Source organism: Vicugna pacos, chromosome 1 (assembly GCF_048564905.1).
Source record: "Vicugna pacos chromosome 1, VicPac4, whole genome shotgun sequence".
NCBI lineage: Eukaryota > Metazoa > Chordata > Mammalia > Artiodactyla > Camelidae > Vicugna > Vicugna pacos.
This window is the reverse complement of record NC_132987.1, coordinates 66,276,334-66,303,266: the sequence shown is the minus strand read 5'-3', so window position 1 is coordinate 66,303,266 and position 26,933 is coordinate 66,276,334. Positions and strand designations below refer to the sequence as shown.

Genomic DNA, 26,933 nt, shown 5'->3' with positions numbered 1-26,933 from the left:
GGTACAATACAAATCAAATCAGATACTAAAACTGTATTCAAATACTCTTACAAGAACTTAACTGTCTCAACTTGGAAAACAATCAAATAAGTCTGTACACTGAGTCAGAAAATTATTTTAATAGTTACAAAACATCTTTTTTTTTTTTTACAGAATCAGTATAAAACAGCAGTTGATTTCTCCATAATTATGAGAATTATTTATACTTGAGGCCTTGGCTAAGTGGGGCTAAAATCAACAAAATGTCTTGGACTGTTGGCTCAGAAATCTTCCTAGGAAGCACACCGTGCTGATGTCTGTCATGCTTAGCTCTTATGAGATGACCGGTCCATTTTTTTTTTTTTTAAAAAGTATCTTTTTATTCATTCTTTGGAGGCTTGAAGTGAATTCGGCAGCGTTCATTAAACACCTAAGATATTTGAACAGAAACAAGTCATTGAGTCATCCTATACAAATTAGGCCTGGAATTAAATCTGGCATGGTTCAGGTGGATATAACCTTTTTTGTCTCAGGTCAACAGATTTAGGGAACAGAGGAATTTCCTCACTAGTACCAAATGACTTACCAGATGCTAAGAGCACAGAAGGCCTTGATATATACATTTATGACAATTTCAATATTTTAATAAAATTTAAATTATTCAAGGAAAAGATCATTATAAGCTAGCTTGTTTAGTAAATAACAAATATTCTAGTCACTCATTCTGGACATATTTTGGACAGTTAGACAAAAATATCTAAAATAAGTTTAAGATAAAGCTTTTTAAAAATTCTTTTATAATGCAGATTTTACTTAGAGATCTGTCATGCTTTTCTAAAGGAATGCCAGCTCCTTCTCACAAGTAGGCACCTGTACTTGAAGGAAGTGTGTACCTGAAAAGAGACTAGTCTTCTGCAATATTATATAAATTTACATGATGTTTTGTTCTATTTCCCCTGCTTCCTAAAAACTAAACAAACGACATATCGTAAGTGTTAAAAGAACATTCTATGATTAAGTCAATATGAGACTGTGTTAAATAAAAATTTTGGTACACCCATTCTATGGAATATAATGCAAAACTAAAAAAGAACAAGGAAGCACTTTAAGTTCTGATTTGAAAAGCTCTCCAAAATATATTAAGGGAAAAAAAGTGTGGACAATACACTTCCATTTATCTGATAAAGGATTTCAGAAATGTGTGTGTGTACACATGTGTATTCACACATACATACATAAAATTTCAAAAGGTACAATATCTTAAAGCATGTACCATCCTTTGAGAGGAAAGGGAAAGGAGGTGGTTGAAAGAGAGGGATGAGAGGTAGAATGTTTACTGCAGAACTTTAAATATTTAAAAAAATTTTAAATCATTTGTTTAAAATTTTTAAGTGTCCAAATTTTTAAAAATTTAAAATAATTCTCCCAGTTTACCCTCATGCTTCATTGATGTAAGAACAAACCATTTTAAGGTAAAAAACAAAAACAAAAAAACTCAAAAAGAAACCAAGCCATGTTAGCTAATGTGGACTATTATAAAAACAAAAGAATAATCTACATAGGGAACTTTCAAGGTGCTGGTATTATTCAATTTCTTAAGCTGGGTGGTAGACACGTATTCATTTTATTAATATTCTTTAAATTCTACATGTTCCATGCTCTTTGGCATGTGTATTTCCCAACTAAAAGAAAACATGTAGAAATTATACAGACTCTCTTTCAACTCCTTTGTCTTATGGCTCCCAGCCTTGATATGGCCCTGACATTCCCAGTGCTCAGACCAAAGGAGGCTTTAGATTAGTGACCCTGACATACTGGTTGGGACAATATATTCAACTTGGCCGAACTTCATCAAATCCTTTTTCCAAATGACTTCCTAACCATTTTACTGGCACCATGGCCACATTTTCTTCTTTTTAAAACAAAGAGCCTTATTTTCTGTGGAGTGGATGGAGCAGATTTTCTTTTAAACAAGCATCAAATCTAAAAAGGCTTCACTCTTCCCAGTACATTTTACATATATCAACCTCTGCACTGGAGTTCCCAAACCAGATGTTCACTGTACCCATCCCCATCCCACCCCAAGAGTAAATATTATCTCACCAGAGAATGTAAGTGGACAAATGTTGCCAAAATCTTTCAAGGAGCAAACACCTTATCATGTAGGTGGAAAGAACAGGAATTGAAAATCTTGGCAAAGAGGATAGGATAAAGAAATGTAATAAAGCAAAGAAAATCAATTTGTATTTTGTAATTTATTCATGGCTCTGCAAGTTGGTATGTTTCAGTTTTTGGTTCAGTTAACCTCTCTCTGGGTTCAGCCCCATTCCATTGGTTAATTTCAAAGGATAAAATAAAATTTCCAGTTCATTCTTTCAGATTTAATAGATTTTGCCCTTTGGAAACCTTTGAAGTTTTAGAGAGGGTATACAGATACACCCAGTAAAGCTCCATACCAAAAATGTTTCATGATCAGATATGTTCGAAAACAAGCAACTGTGAAAGGTAGCTACTGATAATGGAAAGTTATGGAAAGTAACTGACCTCGGAAGGGTTAATTTAAACAAATAACCTGGTTGAAGGTTCTGAGTTAACATGTAATAACTCTAAATACCAAATAACTCATAATTACTATTAGGAAACATACAGAATGTCTTCAGTTCTGTTACCATGACGATCATACAATTCTACCATGACCGTAAGGCTAATGTTTATAAGATGGCTCTATTTGGATGCTAACTGCAGCACTCCACCCCCTCAAAAGTTAAAACTTTAAGCTGCTTGTAAATAAAGGCTCTTTATTCTTCTTAAGAGCCCAAGGCACTCCTTACTCCCCACTTCCCTCCGTTTCCCTTTGCCAGTTCTGTTTCCCTCCTAGTTCTCTCCAAGAAGCAACATTATTTTATACCTTCCAGCTCCTGTCATTTACTACTTCTTCAACATTCAGTTCTGACTGCATCCATTTCAACTGCAAGAAAGAAAAAAAAATGAAGTTATGAAAATTTAAAGAATTAAAACCGAATTCTGTAATGTTTTCCTAACAAAACCAGTTGCGGCTCCTGCATTCTTTGTTAATGGTAATGCCTAGGCCAGATTTTGAAAACTTCTTTGACATAACTATTCTCCTCATATTTAATCAATTACTAAATCTTATAAAGCCAAGGTTCTCAAGCTTTGCTGCATATTCTAATTACCTTGAGAGCTTAAAAAAGAAAAACTCAAATGCTACTCAAAGATAGTTCACAGAAGAAACAGAAATGGCCAATAAACATATTCATAAATGCACAATCTTACTCACATATAAAGAAATGAAAATTAAATCATAATGACAATAATTTTAAAAAATGAGTAAGTCTGATAAGGCCAATAAAACCTAGTATTAGGGAGAGCACAGGAAAAGATATACTCACACACATTTTTAGTAGGAGTATAAACTGTTGCAACTTCAATGGAGGACAATATGGTAACACTTATCAAAAACGTAGGTTCACATGTCCTTGAACTGAATAATTCCAGTTCTAGTTATTGATCCTCATACAGATTTGCAAAGGTAGCACAGAGGAACAAACAAACAAAAGGACAAGGAGGTGGCAATCTGATTTGAATACAGGAAACAGAAACAGGAAGAAAAACAAGAGAAGGGGAATATGTAAGGCCCAAGTGATCTAGAAACGGATGAATTTTCCACACCTTAACTACACAACCAGAGGTCTGAGGCTAAAAATGCTGAAGTCTTTCTAACTTTCTTTTTAACTGCCAATCCAATTACTTCATAAAAAAAAAAAAAAAGTAGCCAATTCTATTGCCAGGCCCAGAAGGCAGGGCCCATCATACTCCTAGTCGCCTCTGGCAAGAGAGACTTGAAAGGAAAGAAGCTAGTTAGTTCCAGAACGAGGACTGGAAAATACTCAGTAAAATTAGGAGAAAAAAGCATGAACTACATACAGACTGAGGCAGCCAAGAGGTTAAAAGCAGGATGATTTCCTCAGGCCAAAGCCAAGACTCACCCAGGATACTTGGGAACAAAATACCAGAGAGCTAGACAAGACCTGAGCAACCATGAATTGTCAAAGAACCAAAGAACTTAACCATAAATTAGGAGCACAGCTCAGGCAGGCGGTTTGAGACATGCATATGTAACACTAATAAGTCTGGACTTGGTACTGATCCAACACTCCTTGTTGGACCAGTACACAGGACTGAAACCAAGAACAAGGGGAAGGAGTGAATTTCTGACATGCTGTGGAACAGTAGCAAGCCTGAGGAAGCCTGTCTATAACAGCTCAACCACAGTTTCAGATCTTAATCAGCTATATAGAACAGAAATCATTTTAAGGCTTTACTGCTCTGTCAGAGCCTGGACTTTCTGCCAAAGAAGAAACAGCTTAAAAGAACAGTGTCGCAACATGCTACTAAGACAGTCTTCAAAATTGCTCTCAAATATGTAAAGGGATGTCATGTAGAAATGGGTTTCAACTTACCCTGTATACTCCAGAGAAAAGATTAAGGATCGGCACGTGTTACAGGGAGACAGATTTTCACACTAAACAAGAAAATCTTTGAACAATTACAACTGTCCAAAAAGAGAATGTAATGCCACAGAAGACTGTGAATCCTCCCAACCCCCTTAAGTAGTGGTTAAACAAAAGGTGGAAACCTCTGCTTGAGGGGATACTGTAAAGAGGATTAATGTAACAAATATAAAGCCCTAGACAGAGACTCAAAAAAGGAAAGAAACTGCTACTTTGTATCAGTCAATATGCTAGCTCTTATATTAATCTTCATAAAAAAAAACCCAAGAAGTTATTAAATATCAATTCCATTTTATAAACTGAAAATCAGAAGTTTCAAAGCAATTAATTTACAAGGTTAGAAAACCACTAAGTGGTAGATGGGATTTATTTCTTTAGAGCTATCTTTATAATCCATGTTTTATTTATTCTTGAACACTGTAGATATCATAGCCAGCTTCTAAAACAATCTCAGTGCCACCAACCAAACACTATCTTTGAGATGGTTGTTTTTGAGGCTCTGGGTCTTAAACATGTGAACCTCCTCTCAAAGGCCACTAATAGGTGACAGCTGTTATATAGTTCCAGCAGAAATGTGCTTTTTCTGAGTTAAGGATTCAGGTAAAGAAATGGGAACTTTCAGACTGGCATCACTGTATATAAATAAATCATGTTCACTAAAGTAATCAGCATTTGACTATTAGCCCCAACTTAATATAAAAACGCTGACTGAATCCAGAATCAGAAGAGATAGGTTAAAGTCTTAGTTCTACCACTTACTAGCCTGTGGCTTTGGGGATGTTAGTTAGTATCTCTGAGTCTGTTTCCACACATAGAAAATGAAGAGGTAGAGCTGGAACATCTCTAAGAGCTATTTCTTTCTGGTTCCATAATCTTCATAGTAAACTTGAAAAAAAAAATTCAAGTTCCTTTATTTGCTTAAGTACCATTCATGGTTACCCCCTATGCTGGTCCTATGCAGTATCAGGCTAGAAAGCTACCTTTCACAACTCACTGACTGGTTGGTAAAAGTCCTCCTTGCAGTGGTCACCCTGGTGATTTTCTCTGGGCTCTAAAGGCATATGGCTAGAACTGAGGGCAGACAAATTGTGACACATCACTCCCAAACACTCAGTGCTTTCTGAACTTTGTTCTCTGCTAACAAGAGTCACTCTAATCTTTGGCTTAATTTGCAAATAGTGATTCTTCAGTTTCTGATGTAACAGCCCTGCCCTGCAGTTTCCTTTATCAGTATTTCAACAGTTTATTAAAATACAAAATCCAAAAATAATTAAGATTTTTAACCAGCTTTTTATAAATTATCTACGAGCCTTCACAAACACTGAGGATAGGTTAAGATGATTACAGCCTAAGTTCACTGTCTAAAGAGCCCACCACTGGCTGATGAATGAGCAGGTATGGAAGACAGTGCTGAAGCAGTCATCATGAACAAGGAGAACAGTAAAGACAGTGGATGAACCCTGTATCCAGCAAGACATACTGCATCAGTGGTATGACTCCGAGTGCACACACTCACTTGTATGTAGATAGAGAACAAAGGCTTGAGAGAGACGGCAAGGTCCCTTTTTCAAAGTCTGGCTACATCTACTAAAAAAGGGCAAACTTCACAGCTTGTGCAGTATGAAAATATGATTCCATCCCATACTGGATGTTCAGGCACCTGACACACAAGGATCAGTAAGTCACCTATTGTGCCATCTTACAGTACAGACATGATTTTAATAACTGTACAGTGTTCATGTAAGAAAAAGCCCCTGTTCTTAGGAAATAACCAACATATGTAGGGGTAAAAGGGTACTATGTGTCCAACATACTTTCAAAATGGTTAGGGAAAAAAATGTGAATAAGGGGTGGGAAGGAAGACAGGGAAAGAGGGAGCGGAGGATGGAAGGGGCAGGGAAGGTGTAGAGAATGAATTGTAAAGCAGGTGGGGCAAAATGTAAACAAGTGAATACAGGTAAAGGGTACATGAGAGTTCCTTGTACTATTCTTGCAACTTTTCTGTAACTTTGAAATTATTGTCAGAATTAAAAGTTATCCTTTAAGCACCCCTCCCAAAGAGACAGCAATACATTTCACGTACTAAAATATGGTATACATTTCAACTGTTTTCTTTTTTTGACGCCACACTTAAAACTTATAAAGAAACAGCTCTGCTTCACTAACTCTGAGGTCTACATCCCATCTCCATTACAGCTGACTTTAAAATAAGGCCTCCTCTGACATTTCACTCAGTGGACACCTGCTGTTTTCTTAAAAGGGAAAACTATAGGGACGTGAGCTAAAGTGGAAACAGAGGAGGATCTGAAAAGAGCCAAAGACCCATAGCACCTTCTCCACAGCAAAGAATAAATATAATGAGGCTCTGGCACATCTGGTTATATTTAAACAGCTACATATTTATGGCTGAAGAGGGTAATATCCTGAAGTTTAATATCTGTATTACATTCCAGAGTTCTATAGATGGAACCAGAGGTAAACATTTCAAAATGTAAATATATTTTTTAAATGTTTCTGGCTTAAAAACTAAAACATTAGACAAAACACTATAAAATGCCTAGAAGAAAATATAGGGAAAACATTCTCTGACATAAATCTTAGCAATGTTCTCATAGGGCAGTCTACCCAGGCAATAGAAATAAAAGTAAAAATTAATGGGACCTAATTAAACTTAAAAGCTTCTGCATAGCAAAAGAAACTATAAACAAAATGAAAAGACAACCTATGGAATGGGAGAAAATATTTGCAAATGATGAGACTAACAAGGGCTTAATTTCCAGAATATACAAACAGCTCATATAACTCAATAACAAAAGCCAAACAACCCAATCAAAAAATGAGCAGAGGACCTAAATAAACATTTCTCCTATGAAGACATACAAATGGCCAACAGGCACATGAAAAGATGCTCAATATCACTAATTATCAGAGAAATGCAAATCAAAACTACAATGAGGTTATCACCTCACACCGGTCAGATGGTCATCATTAAAACTCCATAAACAATACATGCTGGCGAGGCTGTGGAGAAAAAGGAACCTTCCTACACTGTTGGGAATGTAGTTTGCTGCAACCATTATGGAAAACAGTATGGAGAATCCTTAAAAAACTAAAAACAGACTTACTACATGATCCAGCAATCCCACTCCTGGGCATATATCCAGAGGGAACTCTAATTCGAAAAGATACATGCACCCCAATATCCACAGCAGCACTATTTACAATAGCCAAGACATGCAAACAACCTAAATGTCCATCGAAAGATGACTGGATAAAGAAGTTGTAGTATATTTATACAATGGAATGCCACTCAGCCATAAAAAAAGAATAAAATAATGCCATTTGCAGCAACATGGATGGACTTGAAGACTGTCATACTAAGTGAAGTAAGCCAGAAAGAGAAAGAAAAATACCATATGATATCACTCAATATGTGGAATCTAAAAAAATGATACAAATGAACTTATTTACAAAACAGAAAGAGACTCACAGACATAGAAAACAAACTTCTGGTTACCAGAGGGGAAAAGAGGGAGGGGAAGGATAAATTGGGAGTTTGGGATTTGCAGATACTAACTACTATATACAAAATAGGTAAACAAGGTCCTACTGTAGCATAGGGAACTATATTCAATAACTTGTGGTAGCTTATTACGAAAAATAATATGAAAAGGAATATATATATATGTATAACTAAATCACTATGCTGTATACCAGAATACAACATTGTAAACTGACTATACTTCAATTTTAAAAAAAGAGGTTTTTCTCAAGTCAAGTCTCAAAACATAGATATAAATGTAATTTCCCTAGATTTTCTGATGTGGTGTTAGTCTATATTAATCTTTTTATTTTTAACTATAAAGTATATAAAGGAATAGAAATAAAATATGATTCCATGTTTCCTTTAGCTAAAGCAGCTACACTACATATATCCATGAAATGTACATTAATTTACCAATTAGTATCACAATATAATAAAATAAAGCCCACTAAAAAATTTAGTATTTAATCTCCTGGTTGTACTGTGTTAAATAACCTTTCTCTAAATTTTTCATATTAAAAACTTGTACATCAACTATACTTCAACAAAATTATTTTTAATTAAAAAAAACCCACTGCCTATATTTTGAAGGTAAAGTTTGGAAACCTTACTTCAGAAATGTAAATCTTGTTCAACTTACCTTTGTCTGTTCTTTTCTAAGTTGCTTTAATAATGTTAAATCATCCAAATTCTTTTCTCTCTCTTCTCGGAGGTGTTTTACTACTGATGAGGTCTGAGCTATACAGTTTTTTATGACTCTATCCCTACTGGCATGAGCTGCCATCAACTAAAAGAACAAAGCAATGAAAAGAGAAAAATCACACCAATTTGTCACATTTCAGTGTTTTAAAAAAAATTCTTATTTTTTGTTATGTTATACTTCCTAAAACAATTTTTAAAAATTGAATCATTTAATCTAAGGAAGAAAAGGCCAGTGCTGAATCAGCTAATCACCTAAAAACAGATCAAAGGCATGGCTGTGAGGATAGAAGAGGTCCAGCTGATTGCCTCCTCGATTTGTTCCTCCCCCCGCACTCCCTACACTTGGCTTTTTTTCAGTCTCCTTTCCCTACTTCCCTTTCTTTCCCCATTATTCCACCCAAGTGTTACTCTACCAGACACCTACCTTCACACACCTGCTGGGCCACTTCCTATTGCTATATTTTTGTCCTTTTTTTCCAGGCCTCATGTTGTCACCAAGTGCAAAAAATGATAAAGTGAATAAAGAAAAACAAAGAATGCTACATTTACCAATGTAAGACAAAGCCCTTTTTAAGATTTTAAAGTTTAAGTATCAATTATGAAAAATTGTGTATGAAGGAAAGCTAACTAACTGGGTCCATCAACTGTGTGTGCTGGCTGAAAGTAAGGGTGCCTGATGGGCAATTCTTTATTAGCCTTCATCTAGCAATCACCATTATAATTACTGGTGCATAAGTAACAGTGGTTCACCTCCATCTAAAACGTTCTAAGTGTTGACTTGCTCCATTTAACCACATTATATCATTCCTTCTTCCCTCTGAAGAGAGAATACCCTAATGCTATGCTGCTGATAGTGGTAATAGGGATATCTAACCATTATATATATATATCTTACATAAAACATAGGGCTAACAAACCATTCTATAAGCATCCTTCATAAGTTATATGGAATACATCTCTTAAATGATCATATCGGGACTCTGTGGTTGAGAACTACTGGTCTAATACACACCAGGAAAGAATAAACCTTTTGCTTTTCTAGAAGGCAACACTAAAAGTGCATTAATTATAAACCTTATCCTTGTGAAGAAAGGGAATTAAACTGCCTAACAGACATTAATGCCACCTAGGAAACCTCTAGTATGCTAATTTTTCATTGTAACATTTAGATTCACAAGGACAGCCTCAAGGCCCACATACATTGGCTAATATGCTGCTTCTGTTATTTATTAACTCCTTCAGGTATAATTACAGAAGATTAAAGGAGCCATTGAGCCAACAGCCAAACTGGAACTATTCTTTCCAAAATAAGAACCATCCTCAGAGATAAGAAGCTCTCCCTGCAGCTGTGTGAGACTGGCTAAATAATTAGCATTTCCAGGCTTCAGTTTCCTCTTTTGTAAAATTATGATTTATGACTATATAGTTGTTAATATCCTTTCCACCTTTAACATTTAGAGGCAACATGACTCAAGACTTAGATGCCGGATGCTATTTAATTACTTTGATATTTTGTCTAATCCCCCAGCAACTGGTAAAATAACATTAGCACCAACTAGAAGTCTATCACAATATTCTCATTTTTCTATCTGTATTTTAAAATCAAATTCAAATTGTGTGCATTTTATTAAAATGTTCAATATTTTTCTTTCAGCCTCTCACCAGTTTCCTTACTTGATTGAGCTTTCCTCCACTATTCCCCTCTTTAACTTGGTTCCTTCCCTACTGATACACTTCTGGGTGCAGACTACCCTCCTATCCTCACCTGCTTACTTTTCCTTCAGATGAGCCCCACCAAAAACCCACTCCCAGGTGAACAGGAGTTACTGGGCAAATCATCTTTTACTCAGTATTATCAATTATTTTGGCCTGTTTTTCATGACTATCCAATAATACTCAAAATTAAGAGCATATGCAAGAGGAATATGCATGGACATCTATACATGTATGTCAAAGAAGTAAGGACACGACAGCTAGTGACAGACTTGGTGAGGAAAATATAATACCAGACCAGGCTCATTAGCTCATTAGCATCAGATGCTTGAGGATCTGGTCACATGATAATTATTTCTGGTACATAAAGTGCTTTATCAAAGGAACTGAGATCAAATTTATTAAGGAACTCAGTAAGGTAAAAGGCATGTTCTTTGGTTAGCAGACAAAAATCCTGAACAATAACCATATCATAGCCATTCTTTCTTTGACCTGGGGTAAACAATTGTGAAATGGAGACATCTAGGGTGGGGCAGGAGAATGATTCAAAACTAGTCCAAAGTGGGTATTATCTAGGTTTTATTTTATTTTTACCAGAACTTTGAGAACTTCTGGTAGTCGAATTTTCACCAACTAGTTTTTAATCATTATTTTAAAACAATGCTTTTTGCCTTTAAGGGAAGTATAATGTCAACAGTTTTACTGATTATAGGTTTTTTTTTAAATATTTTTCTTTTTAGAACAAAGATTGATTCTAAATTAATTCTAAATTCTAATTTTCCAAACATTATTTGTTTTAGAATCCTGACAATGACCCTTGGTATGAAAAACATTTAAGGGGTAGGGTATAGCACAGTAGTAAAAGTACACACCTAGCATGCATGGGGTCCTGGGTTCAATCTCCAGTACCTCCATTAAAAATGAATAAATAAATAAACTAAACTACCCCCGACAAAAAAAGCTTTTAAAAAATTGCATATTACTATGTTGTATACTTGAAACATACAATATTGTACGTCAACTATATCTCAATTGAAAAAAAAAAGTTTATGAGTTTTTATCATGGCATTTTTTTGTATGTTTTAAATCTTCCTCCAGAACTTCTGACAAAAAGATGTAAGGAGAAACATACTATTTAAACATATATTCCTAGAGTTTATTATATTAAAGAAACAGCTTTAAGAATTACTCCAGTATAACTGAAAAACTGTGCTCTCTGGAATTTGACACATTATAAAATGACTATAACTCAATAAAAAAAAGTTTAAAAAAAAAAGAATTATTCCAAATCAATCACTGACACCAATAATAATTTTGCATTTGTAAACCATTGTTCCAAGTTCACAGACTTTTTAATTGTTCAGTATTGACTGTTATGTTTACCTTGAGAATAAACAATAAACAATGTAAAGCTAAAAAAACTCATAGATTAAAGGAAATATGCTCTAATAAGGGGATCTCACTAAAATTATCTTATTTTTACTAAGAGTATACTTTTAAGATTTGGAATTTCTAAAACTAGTGCTTTATAATAACTTTGCTGATGTTCTCCTATGAAGAAGTATTTATCATTAGGGAGTGCAAATACACCTTCATTGGCTATAAAAGGGACTAAAGTAAGGCAGGATGACTGTAAACAACCTGGACGCTTCACAGAGTTCCACTTCTTAACTGAGACAGTATTTACAGGAACTCAGTGGTACTTATTAGCATGGACACTCTGCTACAGGCCTAAGCCCTGAAGCAAAGATACTTCATAAACAATCCTTTACATGTCTTTATTGTTGTTAGATCCCTCTGGATACAGAGAAAAATTCAGACACATACACAAGAATATCCAAAATAGAAAGGATCCAAATTTAGTATGCAAGTTTATCCTGGTCCACCAAAGAGATAAGAAATAATAACAGCAACAATAGAAGCAGCAAGCATTTATATGTAAAACACGTAGTGCACCACTTTGTATTAACTCATTTAATCCTCTAACAACCCTATGAACTAGGTACTATTCTGACACTATTTTACAAATCAGGAAGCTGAGGCAGAGGTTATGTAACATGTTCAAGGTCACCCAGCTAGGAAGTAGCAGAGGTGGGACTTAATCTAGAGCTGGAATTCATGTTGTTAATCACTACACTCTAAACCTCTAGGTTAATAAAACGGTTGTAAATGGAAATGATTGAATAGTTTATAGAGATTATATGGGTAGTGAGGACGATCACTAAAGTGATTACAAACTACTAGTTCTTCAGACAGAGCTACAAAGAAACTAAGTGAACTGTCAAACCTCAAAAGAAAGTAGGCCCTGGAAATGTGCTCTCTACTTCTAACACTAGAGTCTGTCTACTCAGTAAAGTGCACAATCTTGCAATTTTTGAAGCCGTAAGAATTACCTGACTACTTAATAACACAACATACTTTCATACAAAAGCAGGCAGGATATTAACAGTTAATGCTTTGAATTTAACTGACAAATAAGTTTATCCAAAACTGACTTTTTTTTTTATAATTGAGAAACGGACTTTAGGTTTAAGTAATACCTTCTTTATAAGACTATGAATCCAAACACTGATCTTGTGACAGAGCCTAAAAAAAGCAAATCGTCACTTGAATATTAGCTACTAAGTTAATGAAAAAATCTAAGTAAACTATAAAAAACAGGTAGCTACATCATTATTTCTTTTTTGCTTTTGAAAATTAGAGAGAAATAAAGGAAATCTTTAAGAGGCAATTAAAAAATATATACTTGAGAAACCAAAGCCTCAGGAAAGGACAGGTTATCTGTGGCTTTTCCTTCACTCCTGCCGAATGCTTCTTTTCCCCTTTCTCATGAGTGAGGGAAGACGTAGGAAGTGTGAAGGGTTTTAATTCTTCCTTATTATCAGCTGTCTGGCTTCTTAGGATTGATTTATTCAAAGCCTTTGCTCTTGTTCCACTGTTTTACATGACTGTTTCACTCTCTCCTTCATTCTTTGGTGCATAAGGTTTCCTTAAGTGAAAGGCTGCCCACGAGGTGGGGAAAACAGCTGCTCTAATTCCTTAGAACCATCTCTTTCCAGACTTGTAATCACACATTTTCTTTAGTTTGTAGAAACCAGATCAAAACTTATAGACACTCTCACGTAAGGGCAAGAAAACACGAAGAAGTCATTCTTTTAGCCACAGTTTAATTATATGTCAATTGATTTCTTATTTTGCCTGCGAAGAAAGGCATAATGGAAGCAATATAAAAGACTCAAAAGACACACTTACAGACTCATAAAGTTGTTTACAGGTTTGGCTGGCATCAATTTTCCCTGCAAAGGAAGCTGTCGGAACTGTAGTGTTTAATTCATGTACTATTCTGTCATCAATCGTCCTCATCACTTTGAGTAATTCCTATATATATTAAAAAAAAAAGAATAACTTGAATGGAAAGTTAAGTGGTAAAAAAGAAGCATTTAAGCAAAATAAAATAAAATAGAGCTCTTGGGTATGTTACAACCCTGTAAATTAGGAGTGGGGAAACCACGCTATATATAATGCAACCACTGGAAAATCTTTATTACAAGAATGATAGGTAAGTTATGTCACAGTAATTCTAACAACTGGCACAGCTGTTTCCTTGGCCCAAATGTGATCATCTTAAGGGTAAAGATTGTTTCATTCATTTCCAAACCCCATTTGTTGGCACAGGGTGCTCTTTCCATCTCCAGTATACAGTCAATACATGATTCTACTGAACCTGATTATCTCAAATTGTCCCAAACAATCCAGCATAATTCTTGCTCTATTCCCTCTTTGTCTATCATTCTAAAATATGATGCTAGAGAACTTCTGGAAAGATATACAAGAAACTACCAGAAGCGATTAACTTGCAGAAATTAATCTATACGTTTACAGGCTTTTTGTTTTTTAGTTTTTTACTACAATTGTGTGTTATTTTTGTAACAGAAATAAATAAAGTATGCTGCCAGAAAAGGAATCAAATCTCTTTGTGGCTTTCTTGTTCATAGAACAAGTAGAAATTAGTTTTACCTTTTCTCAGTAACCCAAGTACCTATTTCCCCAGGATCTCTTCCCCCTAAAAAAGGCTCCAACTCTCAAAAAGCCAACCAAAAGAAAAATAACACCTAAACAGCAGGGGACTTTCTGACTCTGATGAGTGTATCAACACCACACAGTCCCTCCTTCCCAAATTTTGATGACGGTCATTTTGTTCACTTGTCACTGGAGAAAGGCTGGGCATCAGCTACCTTCTGATAATAGAAGTTCCAGAAAAGGTTTCTAGCAGTATGCCCTTCTCTTTCTTTTTTAATCCCTGTCCCCAACCTCACCTCGGCCCCCACCTCATCCCAGACCCACAAAACACAATCACTGAAAAATCATCAAGAAAATAAAAGTGTATAATCCTAGGTTTATACTTATTAAAAACATCCAATAAGTTAACATTCAATATTAACACGTATTAAAAGCACCTGTACTTGATCTTCTATCTCCCTCTATATACCAACCTATTTCTTTCCTTTGCCAAACTTAAATTCATGACTGAAACCAACTCCATCATTTTCTTCATCCATTTGTTAAAACAAACTTTTATTGTGATTAAAGTATTATACAATCATTTTGAAAAACACAGAAAAAAATTAAAGAAAATAAAAATCACCCATAATTAACCATTATGTCCCTTTTGTTTTTTCTATACAAATTTATGAATATTTTTATAAGACTGAGGTATTACATAACATTTAAAGGTCTACTTTATGAAATTATACCATGAGATTTTGCCCATGTTACTAAAAATACCTTTTAGATATTTTTAATAGTTGCATAAATATTTTATTCTGTGGAGGAATCACAACTTATCTGATCACTTTCCCCATGATGAACAGTTAGGTGTTTCCAACTGCAATGACCATTCAGGCCATTCAGTCTCTAGTCTGCAGCCTAGATTCTATTACTATCAGGCTACTAATCTAATTAGTAACTGAATGGCCTTTTCAAGATATCAATCTAGAAGTAAAACAGCTTGTAGAAGGCTCATAATTTAGACTAACAAAAACAGGCAAACATCAGATCTAAAACTAATTTCACTATCTTACCCTCTTCTTGTATCTTTCTATTTTTATCAATAGTATCACCATTCTGTATAAACTGGAATTGTTAGGGATAATCTCAACATATTCACTAAGCAATCATCACTTTTAAATAATATTTTATGCACAGTAGAGGATATATAATATCAACAAGTGGCAAATTCCAAACAAATGGTGGCAGCTCTATTTAGAGAGCCAAGAAAGGTAAGTTGCAGACAGGTCATCTCATTGCCAACTTTACCTCCTACAACTTGCCTATTAAAACAGAAACAAAAAATTTTTAAAGTATTTCTCTTATTTCCCACTGTCTAAATTGAACTGATCCTCTGAGACCAAGGTTTAAGTTATACCTTTTAGATGGAGATTTCCTTGGCTGAGAGCCCTCAAAAATCTGTCTTCTTTAAACATTTGGAGCAGTAGAGAGTACCAGAGTTCATTTATTAACTCACTATTCATTCAAAAAATATTTACTAATGTCTAGTACACTTTAGGCACCATTTTAAACACCAGGGCTACAGCGGTGAATAGAATAGAAAAAGTTCTTGCTCTTATGGAGCAAAATTCTCATAGGGGGAGAGAGACAATAAACAAGTACCCCAATAAACAAGATATTTTTAGTACTAAAAAGTACTGCAAAAAAGAAAACTGTGGTAATGGGATAAAGAGTGACTAGTGGGGCAGAGGGGCCAATACTTCATATAATGCAGTCAAGAAAGGCCTCTTCTAGGACGCAGTAATTGAGCTGAGATCTGAATGAGATAAATAAGCCTACTAAGAGGATACCTGGGGGAACAAGTCAAAAATTACAAGGCAAGAACAAACTTGTGGGTGTTTGAAGAACTAAAAGGGCTGGGAGTAAATAAGAGAAAAAGTGGTGAGATCAGAGTTGAAGATGGACAATAGAGACCACAGAAACAATTAAGAATTCTGTTCTAAAGGCAACAGGGTTTTAGGCAAGGGAATGATGTAACAATTAATTTTTCAAAAGATAACTTTAGCTGCTATGTGGAGAATGAATTAGAGAGGAGAATGTAAACAGGGTGACCATTTAGCAGACTACTATGGTGGGCGAAGCAAGAGAGAAAGATAGTTTAGGAGGCAGCAGTAGAATCAGGGGGAGGAAGTTGGATTCAGGATATATTTTGAAGATAGAGCTTAGAATGAATTGCTGATGAACTGGTGATGGGAGAGGAGAAAAGAAAATAGGAGGACTTTTAAGGTGTGAGACCTGAGGATGTTAGTACCATTAACTAATGGTGGGGAGAGAGGGGAGGATGAAAAGACCTGGAAGAAGTGGGAAGATCAAGAGTTCTATTCTGACTCAGGATATTTTATGATACTTAGGATTATTGTTAATTGTATGTGATACTGGTATTGTGTTTAAAATTGTAATCTTTTAGAAATAAAGACTGAAACATTTACAGAAAAAAAGATCTATCTAGAATGTGCTTCAAAATAATCTTGTTAGGATGGGGAAAGTGGTAGTATACAAATGAAACAAGAGTGGCCATGGACTGATTTTGGAGCTGAGGGATGGGCACACAAGGATTCATGGTACTCTTTACCCTTTTGTGTAGTTTGAAATTTTGCATAACAAAAAGTTCTATTTTGAACATGTTAAGTTTGAGATATCTGTTAGATATGAGCAGAAGAGTTAAGAAGAAAGTTGAATATACCAGTCTGACACTGAAACGGGCTTAAGTTATATCAACAAATTAATGTTATTTAAAGCCATGAAACAAGAAGAGATCACTGAAGGAGATTGTAGGGAATAAAGGGGGTCAACAATCAAGAAGGAACTCTAGCATCTAAAACCACAAGAGAAAGACTGATGTCACAAAAGGAGAAAGGTTTCAAGGGGGCAACTGTCAACTGTGTTGAATGTTACTAGGAAGTCAAGAAAGATGTTGACAGAAATGACTTTTAGATTAAGCAGTGCGGAAATCATGGGTGATCTTGACAAGAGTCATTTAAATAAAGTGTTTAATGGACTGAAAAGTTAATGTGGCTTAAGTATGAAGAGTAAGAGAAAGCATGGTGTAAAATTAGGCCCACCATTGTAGGTCACTTTACAGGACTTTAGTCTTTTTCATGAGAACAACAGAAAAACCAATGAAGTGTTTTAAGTACAGTGGAGTTACATGATCAGATTTGTATTCTGAAATGAATGCTTAGGTTAAAGTACTCAAGTATGGAAAATGGATTAGAGAGGAACAAGAGTAGATGCAAAGAGATTATTAGGAGACTGATTCACCAATCCAGGTGAAAGATTATGTATCTTGACATTTCCTAGAGCTTTTATTTACTCTGAACTTTAACCAGTTTTGACTCTGCTCATTAGCTATATAGCGAAATTTCCCTCCAATAAAACAATTTAGACATACTGTTAAGTTCTTTAAACAGTAATGGGAATTTATCAGCATTAATTAGGTAATGAATTAATCAATTTCATAGTCTTACCAATGGAACCTACAATTGTGAATTTTCAAATATATCAGTTCTCTGTGTACTAAAGAATCATCAATATATGGCCTAAAGCTTGGCTTTTAATATGGTAGACATGCCATATGAGGTTATTTTAATTAAAATTAAATGAAATTTAAAATTTAGTTTTGCAGTTGTTCCTAGCTACATTTCAAGTGCCCAAGAGCCACATGTTGCTAGTGGCTACCATACTGGGTAGCACAAATTTCCACTATCACAGGAAGTTCTACTGGACAGTATTAAACTCAAGATAATACATTGACAATCTCTAAACTGATAATGTACTTGTTCAGGAATTGCTGAGAACTGTAAGCTTTCTTAAATGTCACAGGAAAGATATCAGAAGAGCTAAAGATAAGGGGGAAAAAAGGGTAAGGCTCAAGGAAGGAATTCCTTTCAAAATTGTAAAAGAAGGAAGAGAACTATAAACCACCTCTCCAGGCACAAATTTCTTTACAGTACAAAAAGTGCCATAGCTCTTAAGGTAACTCCAAGAGGGTCTAGAGAAAAGCTTGGGCAGCCCCATGACTGAGAGCAGATGAAGGTGAAGGCGGGCACAAAAGTACTGCCATTAAATCATGTGTATCACTCATAAGGAATTACCGACTACCTATCTGATACATAGCTCCAAAGGCATACATTCTCTCTCACAAATTCACCAAAAAAAAAAAACCAAAAAAAACCAGAAAACAGCCCTGAACAGATACCATACAATAAACTGCAACAAAAGTCCACAGAGATAATAAAGAAATATACACAGTTCAGTGGCTCTTTGAAGACTACAACTTTGTTTATGACCCAGAACCCTAATCAGCTTCTTTGTCAAAGCATAGCAAAAGGTAAGTCTCCAAATTTTGTAGTACCTCCAACTTCCCCTATCTTTCATCCTCCTCAAAACAAGAAGATTCTGATATATTATGAATCTAATTTTAGGCTGACCCTTTAAAATTATGCATTTTATGTATTACCTGTAACTGTGGGGTGAAAATTTCACCCTCTTGGAAGGCAATTTCAGTACTGAAGGACTGACCATATCTAGTAGCAGGGAGGGGTAGAGAAAAGTTTATATTGCCCCTACAATTATACTATATTCCTAAGGTTACTTCTTAGGTAAATTCCTTTTATGATTTTGGGAAGCTTTTAGAGTACCCAGAGGGTAGTAAAAGGCCTATTACATTACGGTACAATTAAAATGTACTCCATAGAATGATCTGGAATTTCTTAACCTATCATTTCCTCACTCTCTGCCTGAAGGTACCCAGAAGTAGATCCCATTCACAGGGTGCTCTTTTCAGACAGATATGTTCCTCAAATCCTATTTTTATAACAATGCTTACACTATGCTTCCCCTAAGCCAGAAATACAGACTTGCTAGCAACTGCCAGAGTCCTCTGCAATCCGCTGCACTCCCAGGTCCGAGAACAGAGAGCAGCTAGGCATGCTGCAAAAGAAACCATCACTGTTGCTAGAAAACAGTCTACTTAGTCTGCACCTAATTACCAAACAACTCAAAATCAATTGTGTGTAAATAAATAAATATTCCTAACAGAAATATCAAGACTAAAACATACTAGGAAGGAATATTTATTTGATTTTGCTCAGGTGATATATATCCTGGGTCTCAAATAGGGTCAGGAAGAAGGGATTTCAGGGTGTCAGAAAGAGGGAAAAAGGCACAGAAACGACGAAACATCATGTGTTCAGGGAAAAGCAGGCCTTTGTGGCTGGACAGCAGAGTTCAAATGTATGTTCGAAGAGGTGCGGGTTGGGGAGAGAGAAATATGTATGAATAAGGGCAGTGGTGAGAGATATAACTAGGTAGAGCCATTCTGGGATTGAATTTTTAAAGGAGGTGTATGCCATGCTAAGTAGTTTTGATCTAGTCATATTATCCTGAAAATAGATGCTTGGTTCAGAGTCTAATACTTAGAAGGTAACAGTATGAAGCCACAGCATTATGGAGATTAGACTGGAGGGGAGATGCATTAGAGAAAGCAAAGACTAAAGATAAGGAGAACTGCAGCAAAGCTAACTGCAAAAATGATAGGGCGTGAACAAACTGTGGCAGTAGAGGTGGGTCTTCCTGAAGTATCTCTTTGATCTTTTCACCCCCTCTGCTCAGAAATGACTCCCTAACCTCACACTTTGCATTCAAGGCCTTTTATAACCTGGTTCCAATCTTCTGTGTAATCCCAAAGTGCCCTTGTACAAATTCTGAATTCTAGTAATTTTCCCCCAATATATAAAACTTTCTGCCTACATACTGTTCCTTCTACCTGGAATTCCCCTGTTCCTCTTCACCTAAGGCCCAAATCAAATTACCATCTCTTGACTTATTTCTCTCTAAACTGTTACAGCATTGTGTTCATATTCTAAGTATCTTCTACATGTTTTATATCCTGCCCACTTAGTCTCCCCAAATGCCTGGTACCTAGAAGGTATCTGTTATGGACTGAATTGTGTCCCCCTCAAAATTCATATGTTGAAGCCCTAACACCCAATGTGACTATATTTGGAGATAAGGCCTTTAGGGAGGTAATTAAGATTAGACGAGGTCATAAGGGTGGGACTCTAATCCCATAGAATTTTTGTCCTTGTAAAAGGAAGAGATACTAGAGGTCTCTCTCTCTCTGCGCACAAAGAGGTCATGTGAGGACATAATGATGAGGTAGCAACTTACTTTGGGGAAAAAAAAAAGGTGGCTTGAGGGATAAATTGATAGATGCATATGTGATTTAGTAAAATAGCAAATCACTGATTGTAGAATCTAGACAAGTGGGTACATGAGTGTTCATTGTAAAATTCTTTCAACTTTTCTATAGTGTTTGAACATCTTCTTAATAAAACTCTGGAAAAAATGTACCTAAACCTTTATAATAAAAAATACATGATTTCCTGTTTCTCTTCCACAGTATTCAGTGCAGTGCTTTTCAAATATTAGGTACTTATATATAAAATGTAATGGTTTCATAGCTCTAAAAATACAGATTTTGCTTAATAATTTGTGAGTATGCCAGTTAACCACAGTTTATAATTTTACAAAATTCACTTAAACCTAAATGTTATATAAAATTTTACATTTTAAAATATTTTTTTACATCTCTATGCCTCCAAGGCAGCAGGGGCAAATACGGTCACACTCATTTACAATGAGGTTAAATGATATGCCAAGGTCAGCTCTGGAAAACCAGATCTTCTGACTTTTAACCCAGGGTATTCGCCATTATAACTTACACATCTGGAAAATTCCTAGATAAACAATCTAAAAACTTCTCCAGGTTTCACTAATGAGACTCATTTTATGATCTTTTAATTTCCATTATCTCTGCAGATGAAATGGTTCTGGAAGACAGGTTAGCTTTTGCCCCACTAACAACGTTTCATCTGACCTTCAAAAGAAAAATCAAAGTGTCCTTTAAGCACTGTTGGATGTTTCAACAGCTAAGAGATCCTTTGAAATTTGGTTTTAGAGATTCAAATAATTATAAGAGATGGAAGCTGTTTTAAATGTTACTTAACATAACCTTATTTTACAGATTCAAAAGTTAATTCTGGAAGAGGATAAGTGATTAGCTCAAGATCCCAAAGCTGTTAATGTCAGAAGTAGTACTAAAACCCAGAACATCTAATTCCCTAACATGGATTCTTTCCTTAAGACTATCATCCTTCAATTATCTGAGCTCATTAACTCAAGTTAAATCACAGTACTAAAGTGATAACACCAAGGATACAAATGAACCGGTTAACCTTAAATATTCCGTAAACTTTAGAATCCAACAGTCTTTTTTCCATCTAAGCTTTTTACAAATATTTGTATTTCTTGGGTACTTTGATCACACTTGGAAGTCCACTGCTGTTGTGCTGATAATCTAATCTGCAATGCTGATGTGGTGAAGGTGCATATAATGTACAGATCCCACTTAAATTCCTTTGGCCAGATGATGTTTCTCAAATAATTCAGTCTGTTGAGATTATCTTCAAGAATATCCGTCCCTACAAAACCACTCAAAGCACAAAGCTTACTACATTTACATCGGTAAATGATACGCGAAATGATTTTTCAGTATCTTTAGTTAAAAATATGTTTGTAAAATCATGATTTTCATTTATTTATTTATTTATTTTGCAGGGGAAGGAGGGGTAATTAATTTTGTTTGTTTCTTTGTTTGTTTTAATGAAGATACTGGGGATTGAACCCAGGACTTCGTGCATTCTAGGCATATGCTCTACCACTGAGCTACACTCTCCCCAAATCATGATTTTTAAATTCGACTCTTTATCTAGACTGGAGCACATTTATGCCTACATTGGAACAAACAAACAACTTTGGTCAAAATTCAGACCCTTATTCTTTAATTCATGGGTTAATAACTCCCCCTAGACCTCTTGGTGTTTGAATATACAAAGAATACAGCCTTTTTCTTAAATGTTACATTTTCTCTAATGGTTAGGAAGGAGGGTACCAGAGCAGGTACTAGAATTAATTGTCCCTCCAAGGCCCCATCAAAATAGTAAAACTTGTACCAAGTTTGTTTGTTTGTTTAACCAAGTAAATAGACTCTCCCTCACTTTTTTCCTCTCCTACAAATGCTAACTTAAAGTATGAAGGGAATGGCAGAGGCTAAGAACTGAGTGCAGGGGATGACTAAAAGGTTGTTACGAACCCTACCCACCCCGCCCAAAGCCGACTTTACCACCGCGGAACCACCCAGAGTTTCTGGGTACAGTTACTCAAGGCCCGGGAGGCGCAGGGAGGCGCAGGGAGACCATGACCCCAACGGAGCAGCCTCGCTCCCTAAGGCCAAGCCTGCGCCCCCATGACCTCCAACGGCTCGAAAAAGGAGTCTTGAACTGCCCGCTTCTGCCACAGCTGCTCCGCACTCCCTCCCATGCCAGAGCAGGGAACGCGGTTCGGGGAACAAAAGGAGGGGCACGTCTGCCACATGAGGAAAACCCCATTACCTGGAACTCCGCGAACTCCTCACAGTTCACACCGCCACTGGGCGCCGCCATATTGGACAAGCAAGAGGCCCCCGCCGCGAGCCAATCACCGCGGAGCAAAGGTGCCCGCGGTGCCGCCTAACAAAAAATTTTGAGGGGAATGTCAGCGGGAAAGCTGAGCTCAGTGCTTGTCTTTTCTCCTGTTCCTCCTCCACATCGAAACTCGTAGCGCTGCTATCCTTCTTTCCATACCTATGCCTTTAACATGTCCTCCTGGAACTGGCCGAGATCGAAGAATGTCAAAACCTGAAAGGATCATTTTACTCCAATTCCATTTTCTTACAGAAAGGTAAATAATTTTCTGGTCGCACCAACCAGGGTGTTGGAGGAGGAAATCTAAAGTAGAAAGTGAAGCTTTTCTTAATCCTCCCATCCTGTCCCTAAAGCAGAGGGGTCTTTGTTCTTTAAGATTTTGGGCCCACCCAGAAATGTCAAGAAAAAATACTTTTAGCACTGTGGGATAAGGGTTGAAAGGGGTGTTTAGGTGTGGAAATAATGTTTAGTTATTTTTTTTAAATAGGCAAATATAAGACCAAATAGGAAGGTAATGTGTCAATTTTTCGGGTAGCCGGAGAAATACTCCCCAAACCAGTAAGAAGTGAAGGCCACTGGTTACTAGGAACCCAAGTATGTAGTTTTAATAAAGGCATACACGTATTCATTTGAAACACTGAAAAACAGTGTACTGAAATACTGGTTTATCTATAAAGTATGATTTCAGGGTCTACAATTCACAAAAGTCCTACAATAAGTACATTACCTTTATTCTATTTTAAATGAGTACTTTATGCAAATACACAGAATAATATCGCAAAGGCCAACTACACCCACATTCCAGAAGGGCATCCTTAAGAACGCGCCCAAGGTGCAGGGCCGCGCCCGGCGGGGCAGGGCCGCGCCCGGCGGGGCACGCTGCCCGCACTTTCTGAGAGCCACGCACGACCCACACGTTCTGCGCGTCACGCACGCCCCCGGAGGCCCCGCCCACCGCCCCCTGCGCCACGCTCGACCCGCTCGCTCCGCCCTCACACCCCACAGACCCCGCCCCCCCAGTGCGACTCTCGTCCTTCCCTTCGCGGCGCTCAGTGATATTGAGGGCACCCGCGCCACCGCCGCCCCTGGGGCCCAGTGCTGGTCGGCGGAGTAGGCGGCCATGGGGAGCCTCCGCGGCCTGCGCCTGGCGGCTGGTGAGACGCGGGCCGGGCTGGGGCGGGCGGGAAGCCAGCTCGGCCTCTGGGGGTGGAGGAATCTTGCAGCTTCCTCAGGCCTGCGTGATAATTGCTCTGTTCCATTACGCACGCCCTCAGGTAGCTCGGAGTCCTACCTCCCGGTAGTAATAATGGGAAGTAGCAAGGGCTGAGTGAGCACTTGGTAGGCAGACACTGGGGGCTAGCCAGGACTGACCCTCACACCTGGCTTTTCACCCACCCAGCTCCCGCCAACCTAACCAGCCCTTACTCCCCGGTCACTTTCCCTACTCCATAGTCTGTCTGAGCTCAATTCTTAATGCACCTGCCATCCCGAGAACTCCATTGCCTGATTCATTCAGCTTTCCACCTAACCTCTCCTGTCCGATAGCCTACTTGAGTCTTGAGTTTCTCCCGACTCCTTCCCCACCCCCATCATCTCTAGAGTTTATTCCTGCCCTCAGAGAAAACCTCGAGTCTAGGATTTCCTATCCGTTTGGCATCTGATTAGGCAAGGGATTTAAGGTCTCACAGAATAATAGTAATTGTTTTCTGAAAATGGGAGATACATTTCTTTTAAATAATTCTACAGTAAGGTGCTTTGAATATCTTGGAAGAAAGTGTTACGTAAATACAGGAGCTGCGGTTTGTTTTCCTAGGGGACATTTGTGTAATAACTATTTGGAATCAGAGCTTAATTGCATTTGGGGGAAACCAATAGACCCTTTGCTTAGTAGGGCAGAGAAATCCGCCTCTTGGCTCTTTTCTAGGCACCAGAGCAAATTACTCTTTTGGTCACCTTTATGAACTTCAATAAGGTGTAATGATCAATTCCTTAGTACCAAATTACTAAAAAGTTGTTTAATTCACATTTTAAAGGCAGAATCGCCCAAACTTGACTATTGAGATAATGTAACTGTACATTGTAAATGTAAATGTAATAATGTAAAAAAAAAAGTTACCCTTTACGTGGCTTAATTTGCATGGAGAATGGACTGGAAAACATGTCTCATGTCTCAAGTAAATATTGTTTACTTACTTAAAAAAAATACCCTCTCCACTAAAAGAGATTGATTTCATTGATTTGTTCAGCTTTATGGACTAATTCATCTAAAATCTTTTGTATGCATCCTGTTAACCCTTTCAGCAAGGTAAGTGAAAGAATCATTGCCTTGTTTAAAAAAAAAAAAAAGGCCTGTAAAAGGGACTTGACTATGAAACCAAGCCTTGTTTGTATGTAGTTCATCTTCTTGCCTTGAGAATATATTTATGCATTGTAAAGATTCCAAAGTCTGGCTGCAAACTTTAAGAACTTTATTATTGGGCACTCAATCAAAACAAAGTTCCCTGAGCAATTTAAGAACAATTTATTTTACTCCAGTTAGATCCGTTAAGGATATGAGCAGCTCTTCCTAAAGAATCTCTCAGTATCTGATGTTTTATGAGCAGCTCCAAGCAATCTGCTCTTTCACCCAGTTTTGCCCATTTTATAGCTAAACACTTTGACACAAACATTGTTTTACTTGATTGAATTATCATAATAGCCCTTTTAGGTACATCTTGTTATCCACTCTTTATTTTACAAATGAATAAACATAGGTCTGAGAGTTAGATGACTTGTCCCAGATGGCTTCACCATAAAATGTTTGAGTCAGGAAGTGAGTCAGTGCCCTCTAACTCTGATACTTGTATTCTTTGCTTTGTTCAAGCTGCTTGTTCAGATATATGTGTACATGTATTTGTTAGGGCTAATTTGGTCTCTTCGGTGTGAAATGGAAGAGTAATAAAATGAAGATTTACTTGTGAATTGGAAGCACACGTTCATATGCAAATAGCTTTAAATAAGAAAACTAATTTAACTGGCAACCTTACCAAAGGAATAGTAGACCAGATAGAAACATCATCTAGGCATACCTCACTTATCCAGAATATTATTTGAAAGAAGATACTCTAGGTGACTGAAATTTCAAAAAGCCAAGGCTTAATCCTTTAGATGATGGGCCCTTATTTTTAATTGTTTCTGTTGGAAATCTTTACTATACTCCTTTAGCAAACAGAATATAGGCTTTTATGATACTGAATTTGTCTACTGTTTTGTAGATGTAGGTCAGAGTTGTTAACTTCCAGTTCTTGGACCCTTTCACATATGAGAGATCCTATGAACTCCTGAAATTACATTCAGATTTTTATGATTATATGCCTGTTTGGGGAAGAGAGGGTCCATAGCTTGCATCTGTTACTCAGAGCAATCTGTGCTAAACTAAAAAGCACTTTTATGATAATTTGGAACTAAATGGCTACTGACCCACAGTACTGTGGGTTTCATGAGGGTAAGGACTGGATGTGTTTTGTTTTTACTGAATCTTCAGCCTATCAGCCTTACCAGCTCATAATAGATAGGTAATAGATAACTTTTTGGAATGATTATTTTTAATAACTGTTTTAATAATAATTGTTTTAATAATAATTATTACTTTCTGTATAGTAATGAATAGGTCAAAGGAGTGGAATGGTGTTACAAGAATATTTCTTCACACCTTCAGAAAAGACTTACTGCCCTAAACTCCTTTGACTTATTAGCAGGTTTTAACATAAATTTATGATTATTTTTATACCAATGCAGTAGACCGTGGGCAGCCTCCTTGTCAGTTTAACCCATGTCCCAGAGCATTAGAATCTAGAGATAAGTTAGAAGACATGTAGTACCCTAATTTTA

At 36.7% G+C, this 26,933-nt stretch overlaps 2 protein-coding genes and 1 non-coding gene across 3 annotated transcripts in view; 1 reads left to right on the top strand and 2 right to left on the bottom strand.

Moving 5' to 3' along the window:
• Nucleotides 1-99: 99 nt before the first annotated feature.
• MIX23 (mitochondrial matrix import factor 23) lies at nt 100-23,841 on the bottom strand. The gene is made up of 7 exons (XM_006215749.4): nt 23,791-23,841; nt 23,223-23,366; nt 22,992-23,108; nt 13,723-13,848; nt 8,696-8,842; nt 2,888-2,947; nt 100-409 (listed from the first exon to the last, which is right to left on the bottom strand). The coding sequence occupies exons 3-7, from the start codon at nt 23,040-23,042 to the stop codon at nt 359-361; spliced, it is 435 nt and encodes a 144-aa protein (XP_006215811.1). The 5' UTR covers nt 23,043-23,108; nt 23,223-23,366; nt 23,791-23,841; the 3' UTR covers nt 100-358.
• Nucleotides 22,205-22,276, bottom strand: TRNAS-AGA (transfer RNA serine (anticodon AGA)). The gene has a single exon. It is a non-coding gene; the product is annotated as a tRNA-Ser (tRNA).
• A 220-nt stretch (nt 23,842-24,061) lies between the features above and the next one.
• The window catches only part of FAM162A (family with sequence similarity 162 member A), a 30,209-nt gene continuing 27,337 nt past the window's right edge, over nt 24,062-26,933 (top strand). The window contains exon 1 of the mRNA XM_006215750.4: nt 24,062-24,217. Coding sequence (XP_006215812.1) covers nt 24,184-24,217 — 34 coding nt within the window. The 5' untranslated portion in view covers nt 24,062-24,183. The remainder of the gene's footprint in view (nt 24,218-26,933) is intronic.

Bases quoted from the DNA above. Each gene is read 5' to 3' on its own strand.
- MIX23 (XM_006215749.4), bottom strand. From the start codon at position 23,042: ATGGCGGCGCCCAGTGGCGGTGTGAACTGTGAGGAGTTCGCGGAGTTC. The intron at 8,843-13,722 runs GTAAGTGTGTCT...TTGTTCTTTTAG, and splicing joins GTAAACAACTTTATGAGTCT to TTGATGGCAGCTCATGCCAG. The intron at 410-2,887 runs GTATAAAATAAT...CAAATATCTTAG, and splicing joins TAAATGACAGGAGCTGGAAG to GTGTTTAATGAACGCTGCCG.